General features: G+C 35.5%; 1 protein-coding gene across 1 annotated transcript; it reads right to left on the reverse strand.

The window, feature by feature from the left end:
* Positions 1-101: 101 nt before the first annotated feature.
* On the reverse strand, positions 102-19,218 carry LOC136815637 (putative uncharacterized protein MYH16). Its single transcript, XM_067072086.1, has 20 exons — positions 19,139-19,218; positions 18,883-18,971; positions 18,606-18,676; positions 18,423-18,490; positions 11,701-11,881; positions 11,220-11,425; positions 9,835-9,970; positions 9,482-9,602; positions 9,259-9,355; positions 8,785-9,010; positions 8,445-8,611; positions 8,121-8,188; positions 7,855-7,951; positions 7,536-7,614; positions 7,351-7,396; positions 6,565-6,624; positions 2,197-3,794; positions 1,994-2,037; positions 1,123-1,773; positions 102-898 (listed from the first exon to the last, which is right to left on the reverse strand). The coding sequence occupies exons 1-20, from the start codon at positions 19,172-19,174 to the stop codon at positions 251-253; spliced, it is 4,689 nt and encodes a 1,562-aa protein (XP_066928187.1). The 5' UTR covers positions 19,175-19,218; the 3' UTR covers positions 102-250.
* Positions 19,219-19,534: the final 316 nt, after the last annotated feature.

A 19,534-nucleotide genomic window follows, 5' to 3' on the forward strand; every position in this document is an offset into this window, starting at 1 on the left:
ACAATCCAAACACTTAGGACCTTAACATTCCCTCAGGTAATATGATATGCAGGTACAAAATTTAAGTAGTATAAACTAGCCCTTAACGATTGAGAGAGTGATTACAAAGCAATGTTTGTTATTGAGCAATATCAATCATCTAAGATAAAGATTAGTGTCTGAAAAAACAATAACCAAACAGTCCGATATAAATAGATTAAAAAAGGATAAAAAATAATTGAATTTCCGTATACCACATTAAAATCAATAATTACTTGTTCGTTTTTCGACCACGAATGGAAGCTGCAACTTTTTGCGTTGCACTTTTGAAGGAACTCCGAACACCATCCCCTCGGTGGAAACGACTCGTCGGCCCTTTAGACCCGGACTTTGTTGACGCCGATCTAGAGGCCGGTTCTTTAGTTGTCGTCACAGGAGGTCGTGTTTTGGATTCTTTCGTACTTTCATTGGTTTTGAGATTACCGGACGCAAGTGATCGAGTCATTCTTGGATTAGGACGCGACTTCTTTGGAGGGTCCATGGTGATTTCGAAAGCACAACTTTGTTGTGCAGGTGGTGCATCGATGGCCTCGTTCTGTTTTGTTGACGAGAGAGTCATCGTGTCACGTCTCAAACTTGATTCGGAACGGGTACTACGTCCAAGATATGATAAATCATTACTGAGGCTTAGGGAATTTTCGGTTCTCCATTTTTTGTATGTTCCTCTCGGTCCATCTTCACTTTCCCCTTTTCGTTTACCGTGAGTATCTTTGAGCACTTTTTCAGGGATGTGATTCTCTTTGTCAACAGCCAACTCCATTGGATAAGAAGATTTGAGATGTGGCAAACACAACGTGTTTCGTCGTTGTAATTCTTGTAACCTGTCTTCTTCGCTTAGCTCCGTCAATGGAATACCCGTCTGTTGAAAAATAACAAAGAAGAGAGTAATGAAAACAACTATCAACCAGTTTATCGGCAAAGAACATCTCCAAATTGCACATAGAGCTCTCTGAAATTCATCTGTGTCCATTTAAAGGAGCGCTAAAAGCACGAGCTCTTTTAATAATTGGTAGAATTAATCAAGTCAAAAACACAAATAGAAACTTAGGAGTGGTTCCAAAGGTAAGTAAGTGGAACACCGACCTGTTCGTTTTGAAGGTTAGCAATCAGACCCCAGTCATTATGGACCTCAGGCTCTTCTTCAGGTTCCGTGCTAAACATCGAGATTCGTGCTTGCGCAGGATCACCAAGGAAAGTCCGTTTGCTGGGTGGTGTATGTCCACCCATGTAACGGCGTGGTTGGAATGAGCGTCTTCTCTCACTCCGTTGTCGTAACGAATACGTCTTCTGGAAGGTCGCTTCCTCCTCTGACGTTGTCACTTCTTCACGCGTTGTTGGCATGACGATCAAGCTTCGTCGCAAGTTAGCGCGCGTAGATCGCGATCTTTGGAAGATCTGTTCAGCTTTATCTTCAGTTGTTAAATGGGATTCTAGAAGCGGTCCACTGTCATCACGATCTGATGAGCTGGCTATTGTTGACGTCGTCAGCTTTCGATCATTGGTTGGTTCGATCGGTTTGCTCCTTCTGATTGGCTGATCAGCGTTTGATTCCAATTCTTTGATTTGCTTCTTCATTTTAATGATGACTTCTTCTGAAGCTTTCAGTTGTGTTTCTAAGGATCGAATTGTTGCAGTCGATCTCTTTTGATTTGTTTGGTCATTCGATGCTTGGTAATATTTATCTTCCAGATCTTTGAAGGATTCTTCTTTGTATTTCAACTCTTCCAGTACCTCCTAAACAATGACAGAAATTAATGATTTTCTAAGGGGAATTTCAATAGGCTGAATATGAATAAAAAAAACGCTTATTATCTTGCCTAGTTGTTTTCCTTTTCAACTTTAGATAATTCTTGATGCATTTTGATTACTACTAGTAATAGAGGATGGATGAGATAGAAACCAAAGTTAACACTAAACATAAACATAAACATGATTCCGCAATCAGTAAAAATACCTTATTCAGTGCTTCCAGTCGTTCTGAGCATTTCACTTGATCGTCTAAAAGGGAAGATTTTTAGGTTCCTTGAATTAAAACAATGCAAGTAAAAACATACTCAATCTCACAACAAATCGTTAGGTTAAAAATGAACTTAAAAAGCTAGTTGTTAACAATTCGCAGAAGAAACAGAACAAAATTCGAAAAAAGGGAGTCCTTACCATGTGCTTCTTTCCATTGGTCGAGTTTTTGAAGTAGATCACCAATGGTTTTGTTTTTGTCTTCTATTTCGTTGATGTGATAAAGTTCAATATGTTTCAAGTGAGTGCTGTTTTCTGTCTCGTTCGATGATTTCTGTGAAGCTAAATCTCTAACCAGTTTCTGTTCACTGACCTTCCAATCCTCCTGCAGTTTGGTGAAATGTTCCACAGATTGCTTCAACGATTCATTTTGGTGACTCAGTTGGGTGATTTCCATTTGGTGGTTGACCATTTGACTTTTCATTGAATTCTTCTCGTCCTCGAAGGATTTGGTTTTGGTGACCAGTGTCATCTCATATTCTGTTTTGGTGTTTTCGATTTGTGATCTCAATTCTGCAATTTCGTTAGTGAGTTGACCACGTCTCGAAGCCCCATCTTTCAATTCAACTTCCAAAGTCTTGTTTTGACATTTCAACTCAGTGTTGTGTACCCGAAGTTGGTCCAAGTCGTCAATCTCCTGCCGCAAAGATTGACATTTCTGTTCACTTTTCTCGTACGCAAAACTGAGGTTTTTCAGATTCTCACTGACCGACTGAAGGGCGGTGTTTTCACTTTGAATGATTTTGTATTGGATCTCCACCTCTCTCAGCTCCGTCAGTTTTTGTTGTTGGGTTTGCATTTCTTCTCGGTGTTTATCACGTGACTCTTTCAACGTTACAATCTCTTGTTGTAAACATTGGACCTTGGTCAAACTTTCTTGAAGACAAGTTTCCTTTGATTCTACTTCTTTCTTTTGGTGAACAAGACCTTTGGTCAAGACATCACTCTTTTGGCGAGCCTCCTCCACCACGCTGTTCATTTCTTCCAACTTTATCTGTTCTGCTTTTCGTAATTTCGCTTGTTCAAGAGCATCCGCTTCCAAGCGTTGGATCTCTTTGAGAGCTTTTTCCTTCTCTTCTTTCAAAACAATCATTTCGTTTTGATTAGAGTCAGATGACTGTTGGATTTGGTGTAGCTTCTCTTTCAGCTGCAGCTCGTTTTGTAGGAGTGATTTATTTTCCGCTTCGATCTTTCTCAATTCTTCAACCTCGTTCATGAGATGTTGATGACTTCGTTCACTGTTCGTACTGGCTTGCTTGTAATCTTCCACTGTCTTCTTCACCGACTCATTCTCCATTTCTAATTCTTGAATGTTCTTGCTCATTTTCATTTTCTCGCTCAATTCACCGTTTAATTGGTCAATTTCCTTTTGAAGCAGACTCGCTTGCTCTTGACTTTCTTCCAGATCTTGTTTTTGTTGGTCACGCACAGCGGATAATTTTGTTGTTTCGGCGTTCAATGTGTTGATTTGTTTCTTTAGAACTGTAATCTCTTTATTTTCTTCGGCGAGCTTGTGAAGCGATTGTTGAAGTGTGGTAGCTTCATTTGATGCAACTTCATACAACTTTTCCACGTTCTTTAAACTCTCTATTCGACTTTCCAAAACACTGTTTGCACTTTCAACATTTTTCAATCGTTCATTTTCATAAAGCACACTTTGATGTTTCGTCTCAATTTCTTGAAGCCGAAGTCGATCTTCAGTCAGGATCTGCAATTTTGCTTCCATTTTCACTTTTTCTCTGAAGAAAAATAAATGTAAACAAATAAATATATAAGCAAAGTCTGACGTCAAAGCTAATCAAACTGTATGTGTTCATTGAGGCTTTGTCTTGACAATTTTGTAATGGGATAACATCAAAAGCACATATCAGCAGGGATTTTTCTAAGCACTTTTTTACTACCGTATACCGGCAAAAATACTCAATCCAAGATTGGGTTATGAAACTCAATCCGAAATATAAAAAAAAATTTACAAGAAAAAAGTTTCAAAGCAGTTTTCTCAGAAACGCCAATTGTTTGTTTTTAATCAGTATAGAGTAAAGACAACACTACTGGGTCAGAAACCGTTCGATTCGGACACACGAACGCTTTTCCATTCGTGACGAACGGGTTAACCGTTCGCAACGAATGGAATGCTTTTGCATCCTTCGCGAACGCCCTACAAAAAAGTTTTAATGAAACTGTTCGCGACGAACGCTTATGCTTTTTAACCCGTTTGTGACGAACGGCCTAAAAAGAAAACCGTTCGTGAAGAACGCTTACGAAAACTTGAGATATGAAACCGTACGCGAAGTATGCTTTTCCGTTTGCCACGAATGCTTTTAAAGAATCATTCAAAAAACCGTTCGTCACAAACGGTTTAACATACGCAACAAATGGATTTTAATGGGAAAAGATTTCTAAGAAAATTTATTTCGCATTTACTTGGATTTTTGGAAAGGGGAATGAATTTACTTATTGAGTTACTTCTTTCATTAAAGTTTTTTTCAAAAGGATAACTTTATAGAAGGGGTCAAAATTGAAATAAAAGTCATTACAGATTTACAGCAAAATTGCTTCCAAAAAACTATTCGGGGTCGATGAGGTATAAGGAAGCTTTAGGAACTTTTCTTTTCAAATCAAATCAACATTTGAAAAACAAAATCAGACTATTTAAAGTTAAAAGAAAAACTTTGAAGATACCCCTGTCCTACCACGAATAATCTTTTAGAGAAAACCTGTATTAGAATAACCTAATAAAAAATGATGAAGTTTGGTATACCTCTGTCCCACTCATTGAAATTCTTTATTATTATTTTCGACAATGCAGGACTGCAATCGGACATTATGTCCGACTGAAATCAAATCCAGTCGATAAAACTTAAAATCTTCTCGGTCATTCATTCGTCGGAATTTTTCAACTAGCAGAATATATTTTCTAACCTCGTTTATAAGAAGCTAGCTTTTGAAAGTTACACGTAAAGCTATAGATAAAGTGACCTTGGGACAATACTCGCTGCAGTAATAGAGAAAGTGGTTAGTTTGGTAAAAGTGAACTTAGAAACACTCTTAAAAGTTACAAAGAATAAAGCGATTTGATAAAAGTGATATTTGAAACACTCATAAAAGTTACAAAGAATAAAGCGATTTGATAAGATCGATCTTAGAATCACTCTTAAAAGTTTCGAAAAAAGCGAAAAAAGAAAGCGAAGAAGCAAAGAAAGCGATTTGATAAAAGTGATCTTAGAAACACTCTTAAAAGTTTCGAAAAAAGCGCTTTGATAAAAGTGATCTTAGAAACACTCTTAAAAGTTTCGAAAAAGCGATTCGATAAAAGTGATCTTTGAAACACTCTTAAAAGTTACGAAAAAGCGATTTGATAAAAGTGATCTTAGAAACACTCTTAAAAGTTTCGAAAAAAGCGAATTGATAAAAGTGATCTTAGAAACACTCTTAAAAGTTACGAAGAAAGCGATTTGATAAAAGTGATCTTAGAAACACTCTTAAAAGTTTCGAAAAAAGCGATTTGATAAAAGTGATCTTAGAAACACTCTTAAAAGTTTCGAAAAAAGCGATTCGATAAAAGTGATCTTTGAAACACTCTTAAAAGTTTCGAAAAAAGCGATTTGATAAAAGTGATCTTTGAAACACGCATAATTTGATAAAGAATAGAGTAAGAGACAGGGGTGTATGTGAGATTTGTTCTTGATGAAATGAATTTTTAAGAGAATCCTCATTATTACTTGTAAATTCTTTTGTAGATTTTTTCCTAAAAAAAAACAGATTTGTTGTTATTTCTTCTTTCGCTTTTGCCACAACTCTTTCTATTTAACTAATCGGCCCTTTTTACGCCGGCCCTTATTGGTGTTATTTTTGGGCTCGTGCGTGGCGTGATTAAGGGCCGGCGTTAAAATGACCGCCGTAAAATGGGCCAAAATCTTTCTATTTTTACTTAAGCGGCGTTAATGTATTCACCCCTTTTGTTCTTGTTTAAAGCAATCCAGGGCCAAATTTGGAGTAAAAAATTTTCTTACAGCTCTAAATCGCGATCGCTTCGCTCGCGTTTTGTCACGCATCTGAAACTCAATCTAATTATACATAAACGGTAGTAGCTCAAAGTGCTTGAAAAAATCCCTGATATCAGTGTAGTATAAGTATAACAGAAAATTTAATGTTTAAAACTAAAACAAGAAAACTAAAATCAAGGTCATAATATTTCAGAAAAAAGGGAAATTCCCCCCACGAACTCTTATAGCCACAAACGATTTGGAAGTGCTTTAACTTAAGTTGGAAGAGTGGAGTTTCAACTCTGAGTTAGGACCTTAGGATACGAGGATTCAAAAGTTCAAGAATTGCCCAATAAGGCCTGGAATTGAAACATTCGATTACATTTGACGGGATAGCCCAAATGCGACTTTCTCGCCCGAACTTCAAATTTCGAAAAACGAGGAAATAACCCAAATTCTTAATATATTTCGACAGAGATTGCAGATTTCAAATAGAGAGTGGGTAAAGGAGAGAAAAACTTACACATCCAGTGAGACGATAGATCCTTTCTTTTCCTCAATTTCTTTTTGTAACAACAATATCCTAAAAAATACGAGGAATATACATTTTGTGAATATCAGCACATGTAAAGAAACAGCTATACTAGACTAGCAAACTAGTTTGTTATTTAATCATGTCAGAGGGCGGGAACATAAAGGCGGCGGGCGTTTGCTCGAATATGAGCTGCGTAAGAGAGCAAGCAAAAATTGGCGAGAGGCTGCTGATTAAAAGCTTTCAGCCCTTGCCGTCGACAAAATTTCTTCCCATCCTTATCTAACCCCTCACTCACTTTTCCCGCGTGATACCGTTCCAGCCCGACTGGCGTGCCAGTCTACAGCTATACTAATAGCAAAACGTCAATAATGTGACTCGATATATCGATAACTCGATATACCCATATCGATAACTCGATATACCCAAGGGCCACATAAAAAGTCAATTGATAAAACACATATACCATCAAAGCAGTTGGTCAGCCCTAGCGGCTAATGCTGAAATCCCATCATCAATCTTTCTCCTTTGAGGATAATAACTGGCGAGATATACCCACCACCAAAGTTGCCTCAAGGAGTTTGGTGATGAAATGTACAGTAGCCAATACTTAACGTAATGGATCCGATAGATGTAGGACATTCATCTAAACACCGGGGATAGTCTATACTGAGTACAGACCCACGCCGGTGATTCACCACCACGTTAGTAGCGTTGATTAAGGGTATTAAAAAATCAACTCAGAATCTTGAATTTAATCGGAAATAGCTGATATACCTTCCGTCCTTTTCTTCAATCGTTTTCGTTTGCTTCTGAAGATGTTCTGAAAGAAGGATCAGTGAGAATGAGTTCGCATTTCGATACTGTAAACCACTGGCAAACTTCTTGGCAAAGCATCCAACAAGCCTACATTTGGAGGTAGTAGCTCAATTTAAAAATGCTAGTCTTTATTTATTACATACCATTGATTCGAGTTTCACTTTCTTCAAATTTTCCAATTTGTTGCTCCAACATTTTACACTTTTCTTCAGCGTTTGTCATCTGATGTTAAGGAAAAAAGTGTAGTTTCATTGTTTAGAAGAAACGAGAATGTATAATCAGAAGCAGGCTAAGAGTTTGCTTCCTCTTTCCAGGAGACAGCTTGTACTCGAAAAATTGGGAAACAGAGCAGAATTTCTAGGAAGGGCGGTTTGCAATCATCTGTTTCCATACTCGATGACGTCATCATTGGGAAAGAGATCAATTTTTCATGACTTAACCAGCTAATGTGAATTTACTTACCTTTGCGTTCAAACCTTCATTGCGTTGAGTGTGTTCAGCAACTTGTTTCAACAATGTACTGATCTGGTCCATGTACTGATTGCTTTGGGTTTTATAACTGAAAAAAGAAGAAAATAAAATATAATAAAAACATCTGGGCCACAGCATCAACAACACATCCCTAAAAAAGTAGATGGATTCAGTCAAATTTGAAAGATTTTTGCTGAGAAAAGAGAATTAAGCCAAGACCACTTTTAAAAGTATGAAGAGGTAGAATGTTCACTTACTTTTCGGTTGATTCCTCAGCTTTCTTCTTCAACGATTCAATCTCTTTCTTTAAATGTTCCACTTGGAGCTAAAAATCGAAAATGAAGCAAATAGTAACAACACGACATACCTATTAGATAAACAGATTCGCACTGGCAGCCCTAAGAGAATTCTACTGCGTCTTTTTGTGAATTTAGACAGATTCTAGGTATGGAAAAGGAAAAATTGAGATGATTTCATTTCTTTAAAACTTTGCAAAGAAAATGAAACCACATTCAACTTTTACATTTGAGCACTGATTCGAAACCAAGTTATAGATTTAAAAAAATGATAAGAAAATATACTTCTAGTTCAGCTTTTTTAGTTTGAATATTTTTGGATTCGTATCCCATGTTGATGATGGTGGCTTCTTGAACTTTGATGGTGTTAACATGTTTCTTTACTTCTGATTTCAATGAAGAAATTTCTGCGTCTCTTTGAATCTCAACTGATAGTGCTTCGTGGGTCTTAGCTGTAGAATGAAAAAAAAATCTAATATCAACACGACGTTGAAAACCTGAGTCTACTAAAATGAGGACTGAATATCATTAAGAAAAATATATGAAAAATAAAAGAATGAGCGGAGTTAACCAACATACTGTAATTCAAAGATAAAAGGCCGTTCAATAAATACCAAAATTTTACCTGCTTGCGTTAATGATTTTTGTTCCCATTTTTCGAGTTTCTCCTGAAGATGAGCGAGCTGATCAGAATAATCTTTTTTACGTTGTTCCATTTCTTTGGTGATACTTTCAACAGCTTCTTTAGTGGAAAGCATTTCTTTTTTCATTTCAGTGTTCAACTGTTCAAGTTCGTAAACTTTGGATGTGAGTGCCACATTCTTCTTCGTCTCATCTTCGTATAAAGTTTTCTAAATCAAATTACAAACAGAGTTAATTATATGATGAAGTAAAGTTTTGGATGCGTTAATCTTCAGGATTTCTATCAGTGGTCAAAGCAAGATTTTTCATCTGAGACAAGGAATGAATTTTACACAGCAAATTAGCATATCAAATTAGAATTTTTAGACGAAACTTTTTACACTGGCTAGATAAGTCAACTGGAAACTTTGATAAAGGTCTGGAACGAAATGCGATTGAATTAAAGAGGCTTGATTACGTGTTGTTTCAGCTCATCCTCAGTTTCACTTAGTTTGTCGAGAAGCGTTTGCATGTCTGATACTACTTCATTCGACTTCTTCATGTGAGCAGCTTGGCTATAAACAAAAATAAAGTTAGGGTCAATCCAAAACTTTTAAGATTGATGAAGATTTTTGATGAAAAATTTCGATAATTTTACTCAATCCACAAATCTCATAATTTCCTAATCACCAAGGCCTTACTCTGCTAACTCTTTGTCTTTAGCCTGCACTTCCAGTTGAAGAAATTCCACTTCTTCTTTGATCTTATTGATAACATCTTCTAAATCTTGAATCTTTTGTAAGTGTATCTCTTGCTCCTTCACTAAATAATAAAAAAAATTTGACTTTGCAAATCCGTATGATAAAACAGCTTCACAGCAATTGAAGCTTAAATGAAAATTGTCTGGACGTGCGGCTCTAATTTGAAGGAGGGATCAAAATAGGAACGGGAAAAAAATCTTAATAAACAGGGACATTTCATTTTATCTCTGAACCATGTAAATAAGTTGGACGGAGTTATCTGAGAGCCTGATGTTCGCTTGTTTGGTACTCACGAAGCGTTCTGTTTCTTTCCATAAGGTCTTGTTTTTCAGTTTCGATATCTTGTGTAACTTGATCTTCAAATTCTGTTTGTCTTCTCATGAATAACTCTGAGTGGCGAACCTTTTGCTTTAATTTCCGGTTTTCAATCTGAAAATAGCATAGATATAAAATCATTTTCACAAAACAATGAAAATCAATAAGCACTCTAACCAGCGTTGAATTCATTTCTTGGACTTTAAAGCCTTTAATTAAAACTTAGTTCACCTCGCCAATAGTAATGAAACTGTCAACTCTACATATTTAAAGAATTCACTTTTGGTGTGGCTATCACATAGTTTACGTACACTAGTACACCCCCTTCTCACAGACCCGGTAGGATTTTTTCAGCCACTGGGGGGGTAAAAATAACGGAATGAAACTCGACGGGGATTGATATTCCCATATTTTTTATGGCTGAGGATTTAAATTCTTTTATTTTGAATCAGAAAATTCAGTGGGGACGGGAAAAATAGCATAATTTTTGCAGTGAGGATTAGTTAATTTGATTATTTTCAGTGAGGACAAAAATTGGAGGACAAAAATTTCCACCAAGGATTATATTTGGTCCCAGTGGGTCTGTGAGAAGGGGGTGTACTAATTCCCCAAATTTCTGAATAATGTGAAGTAACACTTTTTTCCGTACTGCATATCTCAGTGGAATGTTCTGGGAGGTAATATACGAGATCTACCTTCAATTAAAATTTTCAAAAAAGCAATCTATGAATTTTTGAGACCCAAGCAATCTCATGTTTTTGATGTTCCTGACATTCAAGGAGTGATCTTTCTCAATCGACTTCGGGTCGGTTTCAGCCAACTCAACGAGCATAAATTTAGACATGGCTTCCGCGACACTTTAGACCCTTTCTGTGGTTGCCGAACTAACTCTGTTGAAAACACTCAGCACTTTCTTCTGCACTGCTCTATATATTCCCATGCAAGACAATCTTTGTTCGACAAACTTCAGACCCTAGGTATTATTTTTCATGCGCCACTTAACCCCCTCCTTTTTCTGTCGGCTTTTATTATATGGGGATGAAAGTTTGAGTTCAAATCTAAATAAATCTATTCTTTGTTCTGTTGTTGAATTTCTTAACGGAACTGGTTTAGCGGTGCTTTATTTTAGGCTTTTACCTAACAATTGTAGCTTCCTTCTCCAAGATTTTTTCTTTTTTTTCTCTTTATTTACTTATTTATTTATTTTTTACATAGTCTAGTACCTCTGGCGATATAACGTTAGTTCCTAGCGGGGGGAGGGACTATATTTTATGTTTAAGTAATGTTTTGTAATATATGTTCGTAGTGTACACGTGTTTTTGTTTCAATAAAGAAAAAAAAATGTGAAGTGAACTTGACGTACCATCATTCTCCTGTACATAGCTTGAGGTGAAGAAGCGAAAACTGCTAAAGGAGAAGTGTTCTCATTGACAGAAGTATCCAATGTACTTTTCCTGGGCATCAATGGAGAAGCGAAGACAGGTGTACTAGGCTGGTTCGGTGTATTGTTTGACACAGGGATGGAGTTATTGAAAGTGAGATCTTCATCTGAACTAGTTTCTTCACTCACTACAAGGAAAAAAAAATCTAATTATTACAGTGTTTTGAAATATGCATCTACTTCAATAGTGAGGCAAAAATACATCATTCCTTCCTATCGAAGTGCTCACTTATTCTTTATCAAACAAAGCAAACGTATTTCTGACCATTGCTATTCCACAACAAATGACGTGTAAAAGTAGAAAGCAATTAGGAAATATGGGTTACCATACAGGAGTCCCTGAATGTGTGCAAGAAATATAAATGTCTTGAAAAGGCAAGTCAATAAAACCGACGACACATACCACTTAGTCTTAATTTTCTTTCCATAATATCACCCAGGTTGAACTTTTCATTGTTATCAAACACCATTTTTGTCATTGACATGATATTAGTTTGAACAATCTCCGGCAAACATTGAATCTTTAAGATGTGACTTGTATTTTCTGAACTTGTCAACGTCAACTCCAGTACTAAGCAAAGCAGCTGAAAAACAACAAGGAGAATGCAGCTAGAAATTTTCTCAATGTAGTTTTCTACTTGGTTGGTTCCATTAGATAGAAACCTTTTACGTCGTTGTAGGAAAACACGTATCAGCCCTTAACGGCGCGGTTGGCTTTTGAGGGGTCTGGTAATGAATTATAAGGAAATAACGTCAAAATTTATTGTTTTATACGAATGAAAATACAATGACAAAAAATGTGATGTAAATAGTTTAAGGACTCCTTGGAGAGTCTTTAACCAAAATGAAATAACTTCAGCTATTTTAACGTGACCCTTCCTCGTAAACTCGAACCCAGTTAGGTGTATTTCCACCTCCCCCTCCAGAGCAAGCTTTTTGCCTTTTTCAGATTAATTCGAATTTTAGGTACGAAAGAAATTTAAATCAACAAATGAAGCTCGTCATAAACTCTCGAAATGTTTTAATTGAAGCATGAAGGTAATAAAGATATAGATGGAGAGAAAACGTCTCGGTAATGACCTAAATGATCGTTGAAATCTTTTATAAATCTATTCAAAGCGGCTTTTCTTTGATGTACCATCATTGGAAGCAAAAAAATCCGAAATGTAAATTTATAAGAACAGAAGTGAGAATGTTATCCTGATTGAAATAAACTTATTATGCAAAAAGTTCTTGTTCAAACGCGATACAAAAATAATTTTCTCAAAGTCAGGTTACAAAAGTTCTATGATTTCATATCGATGTATTTTTGGGTGAACACAGTGCTAATTTTGAGAGTTTCAGCACATTTTCATTGAACAATTTCTTCACTAGAAATCTTTACGTCTAAAAGGGAGGGGGCTTTCAAATTCTGATGGATGATTAATTAAAAGGTTACCTAATCGTAATATAGAATTCTTTTTGAAATTTATCGATGATTTTATGAGAGGGGACCCTTAGAAATATAGGATTTTGTGTTTGTTACGGCAACCTTTTTCTTATTTTGATCAACAAAGTTATTATCTCACAATAGAGTTGTTAAAAATCCAACATCTTTTTATTCAGTTTTTTATGAACTTAAATATTCCCACGAGTATACCCAAAATTAATCATGTTATTCCCAAAGCAACCAAACAGCTGTTTGCTTCCGATGATAAATCAGAATAGAACAAAAGGCATTGACTCTCCATCTATATTTTTATTACCTCCATGATTGAAGTTAAAGCATTAAGAATACACGGAGACAAACATCATCTTCACATTCATATGATACAAAGAAGCTCTTCCAGATGACGCATATAGTGAGACACAATTTATCATAGCAAAAAATAAATAGATTTAGGAATTTTAAAAACAGAAAAATCAAGTAAGTAAGTTTTGTATTTAAGTTACTTCTTTTTGCAATTTTAAAATTGATAGTTTTTATAAGAAATGTTTTTTTATTTCCTTCGTAGTAATTAATTAACAACATATATACTTGAGGTGATTAATTACACGCCATAATTAATCATGACGTCATCAATGGGCCAATGGGTGGTGATTATCTAACGTATTAGTACCTTGGTAACACAAGGATTATCCGAAAATATGAACTATTTTAACATTTTTATTGATTCTATCTATTGTAAATAGAAATAGGAAATAATATAAAAGATTTTACTAAAAAAGGTATTAGTAAGGAATATGAAAAGCTAGTGGCAATCGAATCAACGAGCTCTGTACGACGACGAGCTTTAGTATTTATGATTGTTATATGGAGAGATGTTGTTATATGTTAAATCGCATTTTACGTGGTGAGTGATTTTTTTAAGACAACTTTGTTTGTTTCGTTAACTTCAGGTAAATAATAAAATTTTTCTTGAGTTACTTTAGATAGACCTACTCGGACTTGAAAACAGAAAGCCTGCCAAGCAGGTATTTTCTTATCGGTAAGAGCACCTCAAGAACCATTTTGCTCCACAGAGGGAGGGTACTTAAAAAAATGGAACGTGATTTGTACCTACTCATTGATTATGTAGGAACGTAAAATCACAAATAATAGTCCCTAAATAAAGTATTCTGGAGTATTTTAGAACCCGACCCTGTCAGACAACATAAGGTCTATTTTTCAAAGCCCGGCAGAACTTCTCAAAGTCAACTTACAGCTGCAGCAGGGTAATAGTAACCGCAAGGAGGGGTTTAAAAAACAGTTGACCCTCTTTTTAATTGGAATTTCTATTCAGGGAATTAGATTTTTATCCAATGGTAGGTAATAGCGTCGATTAAGAGAGTTTCTTGTTAACGGGGATCGAGTAATGGAGCGTTTCGTATAGTATAACGTTGAATTACAGAGCATCAACTGCTTTCGTTATAATTTCGCATGATCTTGAAATGATTATTCTATGGTCAATATTCTTTTACTTAGAAAGGTGCAACCATGACGTTAACGATCGTTGCGCTGATTACCACAATCCAATTCTGGTTACGTCTTGCCACATTCTTACATGGTCCCCTCAAATCTTTCCTGCTACATGTGTTGCATAACCTTTCAAACGATCCTTCGTATAGTGGACTACCTCAAAATCCGCAACTGCTTTACAAAATACTCTCAACACCCATCAATCGGAAAAAGATCAATAACCTCAAGAAGAAAATCTTGAAACAAGATCAGTTGGACGTTCTTCTACCTCCAAATGGTAACGCAACAGACTCATCAAATTTTGACGTGACGCTTATTTGCGTATTGATCATCAATTTCACCACCTTACCAGCTCCTCTCAAAGGATGGAATAACAAAAATCCTCCACCAAACGACTTCAGTATTGGTGCATTTGTAATTCGAGCGAGAGAATGGCGAAATTATATCCACCACACAGATCCAGACAAAATCACGCAAGCAGATTTCAATCAGAAATGGAAGGAAGGAGAGATAATTATCAACCATCTAGGCTTTACATATGACACTAAACAGCTCCAAACAATGACGTTGGACCTCAAGTATGAAAATGTCGTTAAATCAATGTATCTGTATCTCGAGAGAAAGCAACACACGTTGGCCAAACAACAAACAACCCTGGCAAACCAACAATCTTTAACATCTCAAGATGTTGCAAATTTACAGACTTCGACATCTCAACAAATTGGCAATCTATCTAAACAGTCGACTCTTCATCAAACAGAAATCAAAGCTTTGGCCGATAGATTGGACGAGATTGCAAGGGCACAGCAGAGTCTGAGCAAAAACTCTCAAATGAAAAAGCATCTTCCAGGTAAGGCTGTATTGATATACGTTATATAAAGCTAGCTTAACATTTATAACATTTACCAAGGTAGACTTGGTTGAGTTTTGACGAGACGATAAACAAAAGTTTTTGTAAATTTCAACTTGCGATGGGAGTTGAAAGGAAAATTCGTGATTGTTAAACAAATAATTTTCAAAAGTCTCATTTTCTCAAACAACCGAGACGCTCTTTGAACTTTCTTTTAAGGTTTCATGTTTTTCCTTTTCATATTTTAAAATATTCACAAGCGTGTAGGTTTTAGCGAAAAACGTATATTTACTTACATAGTTTTGTTATTTTTGTGGCGCTAAAAAGATGAAATATAGTAGTATCTATGTTGCCTTATAGGGTCATGTTGCTTGGACGAGGTTTTGAATTATATTTCAAAGGAACTAACAGAAAAAGAATCAAAAACACTTTTGAAACATCTTTGCATTGAGGAAGATGACCAAGAAAAGGACTTGTCGAAAATATTGGAAGATACTCCGTGGCCAAATATCCAAAGGGAGCTTCAAATGATGGGAAAACACGAAATCATTGACTATATCAAGAAGAAAACTTTGATCACTAAAGGTATTACTTGATTGATTGATTGATTGATTGATTGATTGATTGATTGATTGATTGATTGATTGATTGATTGATTGATTGATTGATTGATTGATTGATTGATTAATTGATTGATTGATAGCAAATGCATTAAATAAAAAAATTATTCCATTTTATAGCTTTGAAAGCTGCTACTGACGGATTACGTAAGAATTACGTAGACGAATTGATCCGTTGTCTCGTGGAGCAACCCTTATCTCAAAGAGACGGTGATACCAATTATGTCATGCGAGATAACGTCTTTATTGATCTGGTTGTGTTGCCATCTTCAACCGTTGATAACGAATGGTCGAACTCTGACCGCGCTGCTTTGATGGAACAACAATATATTCCTAAGTCATCGTCAAAGATGTCACTCGATAACATCTTCTCCAAGGAAGATGAATTGGTCTTCGTGAGGGGGATTGGGGGAATCGGGAAAACGACAGTAATAGAGATGCTGACTTATAAATGGGCAAAGAGAGAGCTTGATGGGCTAGATGAGATTGACTTTGTTTTTAAACTGACATGTCGTGACCTGAACAACATTTCAAGTCAGTTTTCAAACATTCAAGAACTGTTCAAACTTAAGTTTCCTGAAACGATGAAGCTGGTTTCATTTGAAGATCTGAAGGAGATTTCAGAGAGAGTTCTTATCATCGTGGATGGTCTTGACGAGTTGAAATATTTATATCTTTCTGAAAACTCGTCAACATCCACTGAGGACAATCTCAATCGAACTGTTCGAAGTTTGTTAAACCCTCTGGGAGCCTGGCTTCCCCACCACAAAGTTATCGCATGTGGACGACCGAAAGCTATCGAGTTCGTGAAAAACCATAGTCCCGTAAACTCCAAGCGTAAGAACATCGAAGTTTGTGGATTTGACGATGATAATATACAGAAATATATAAATAACTTTTTTGGTGATCGCAAAGACAAAGCCTTCTCTGTTCATCAACTTATCGAACGATCGTACAATTTACGGGTAATGGCACGTGTCCCGGTCTTTTTATTAGTCATTTGTACAGTCTTCGCAGAGGATTTGATAAAAAGTCCAATCAACACACAAACAGAACTTTACTTCTACACGACTTTGATTTTCATCAGAAATCATCTAAAGAGAAAATCGCCAGTCCACACCAACTTGATGGATATTGTAAAAGACTAAACTGTCGCCGAAATTTTGTTATGCTTGATGAAACTTTCTGTCACTACTTACATGCAGAATAAAGTGGTATTCAATGAAAAAGATATTGCATCGTTGAAAAGTCCGATACCAATCGAAGAAACCGGTTTTATAACAAAGCACCAAACATCCTATTCTACAGAAGCGACTTTCCAGTTCCGTCATCTAATTCTACAAGAGTATTTGACGGGACTTCACATTTGTGTTACGAAAGATATCGGACCGTTTTTCGAAAATAGAGAATTAACAAGTTGCAAACCTACAATTTTGGGAATCCAGCGTATGTTGCAGATGAATGAAAATCAACTTTTCCTGTCATTTTACAATAATCTACAAGACAATTTAGGACCTGGTCAAAAGCTTCTCGCCTTCATCAATTTGCTTTCATCTAGATTTGGATTAGTAAAGCCAGTATTTGAAGACTTTGTTGGTAGCTTTATCAACGTTCCATCATTCATGAACAAAGGGAGAACACTTTATATCGACACACATAAAAATGAGTGTGTCGAATTCCTTACGTTGTACAAAGAATCACGCGACAATCTTATCTCAACACTGTTCTTAAAAGCAAAGATTATGATATGGAGGAATTACAGGGACATTCGAAACATCGTCAATTTGATAAAAAATTTGGACATTAAAAACATTAGTCATCTTAAGGTAGCGGATCCATCATACAATGAGGATGAGAAGCATCTAATTGCTTCGGTATTAGGTGAAGAATATAAGCCGGTGATTTGGATCGATAATTCCAATGGATCATCCTTCGAATACGATGAAGGAAAAGTATTCTTCCGTTGTTCTTCAAGGAATGAAATACCTGATGATCTGTTGCAAAAGTCAACGTCTTTTAGCGTTTATAACCATTTTGAAACTGATGATGAAGAGCGAGGTGTAATCAAAGCTTTACGTCGATTGTCATCATACAACAAGCCAATCGATATTAGGAAAATGCGGAAAAAATCTAACGGTGAATACCAAGAATACGACGAAAAGGAAATTCGATCAACCTTGCGGAAACACAAAATTGATAAAAGCAAAATCAAAATAAGCAAGCCATTTTTGAGTGATGAATAAATTCTAAAACATTTGCCAAACTGATTATAATAAACATTGTTATATTTAAAGAATATTTGAATATTTTTAGTTAAATTCTTTTTTTGAGAATCTGTTTATTTTTTCATTAATTTGTTTACTTATTTGTTGATAGTGTATTTATTCATTGTTTTAAACTGCAATTCTACTACCAAATGATTTCCGGAATTTAATGTTTTGGCCAATTGAATGAAAGCAAAACTTTAAAATTAGCGAAACTTATTGCACGCCAAAAACAAATTTAAAACCAGGAGTTTTGCCAAAGCCCCTAACATGGTGATTTTTTTATGGGACTGATTCATGAAAATAAGTGCTATGCCAATAACTGCCAAAAGGGATAAACCAATCAATACAATGCAAAACAGAATGTCCAAAACAGTCAAAAGACCTCTGTTTGTATTCTAGATCTTATACAATAATCGAAAAGGATCATTACAAATATACAAGAGTCGATACCTTTCCAATCTCCAATTCATTTCCAAGTTGAACTTTATTTTCATCAATCACATCTTCATTGAACAAGTCTGTAATATTAAAATAATTTATTATCTGACAAAGAGAGCAAAAAAAGCTATAAACTCGAGGCCATTCATAATGCAATTAAATCTTGTGAGAGTAGGCAGAAGATGAAAAAAATACCTTTTAAATGAGCACATATCCATGAAAAGTTCTTTTCGTTTGTTCCAATTGGATATTGTAGCTGTGGATCACTGGTATTCAAATAAAAAAATAAAAAAATATCATATATATGGATCTAAAGATGCTTGACAAAGTTCTACAATTTTACAGTAAGAAAATTTGGATCATTTATCATAAAAATGAGTGCATTTTGAAAAGTTAAAATTTTTAGGAAATCCCTTCTAAATAACTACGTTTTATAATTTTGAGAATAAATTTATTATATACAATAGATTACATTTTTGACAGTAATTGAAGAATAATAGAAGAATGGTTCTTGATTTCTGATAAATTGGCAAGTTCAACACCCTCCACCACAGCTTTGATCTACAAATGAAATTAGAATAAAGTTTCTGTCATAAACAGTTCCATCCTGTTCTAGTTAATTTCAAACTAGAGAGAGATCACAGTACTTTCAAGTACAACTAAAATTTAATTCTGTCACTGCTATCAATGTTTCAGGAAAATTGAAAATAATGATGTGAAGAACTTACCCATTCTAAAACAGCTATTTTCTTTTCAGCATCCATCTCAGTTGTATATTTTTTTAATTTCTCATTATTAGTTTCTAAAAAAAAATTCATGCTGCAAGTTGATATACCCAATTGTATATACCCAATATACGCAAGCACTTAAGCTAAATTCCGGTAAAAGCAAAAAATATCAAATTTTTGAAGTTTGTAAAAGAAAACCAAAATCGGCCCGCACCCACTGGCCCGCACTCCAAATCCTGTAATCTTGATAGAAGAATTTAAAGGTATTCTATGGGAATAAAATGAGCTTATTTTAGGCAGTGTCTTCATGCTGAGTCAGATAAATTAAAGCTACTTTTTTACGCAACGATATGCTGCAAACAAGTGAAAGATCAAAAGTTGTTTCGAAATGTGACC

Source organism: Clytia hemisphaerica, unplaced genomic scaffold, assembly GCF_902728285.1.
Source record: "Clytia hemisphaerica strain Z4C2 unplaced genomic scaffold, Clytia hemisphaerica genome assembly, whole genome shotgun sequence".
Lineage (NCBI taxonomy): Eukaryota > Metazoa > Cnidaria > Hydrozoa > Leptothecata > Clytiidae > Clytia > Clytia hemisphaerica.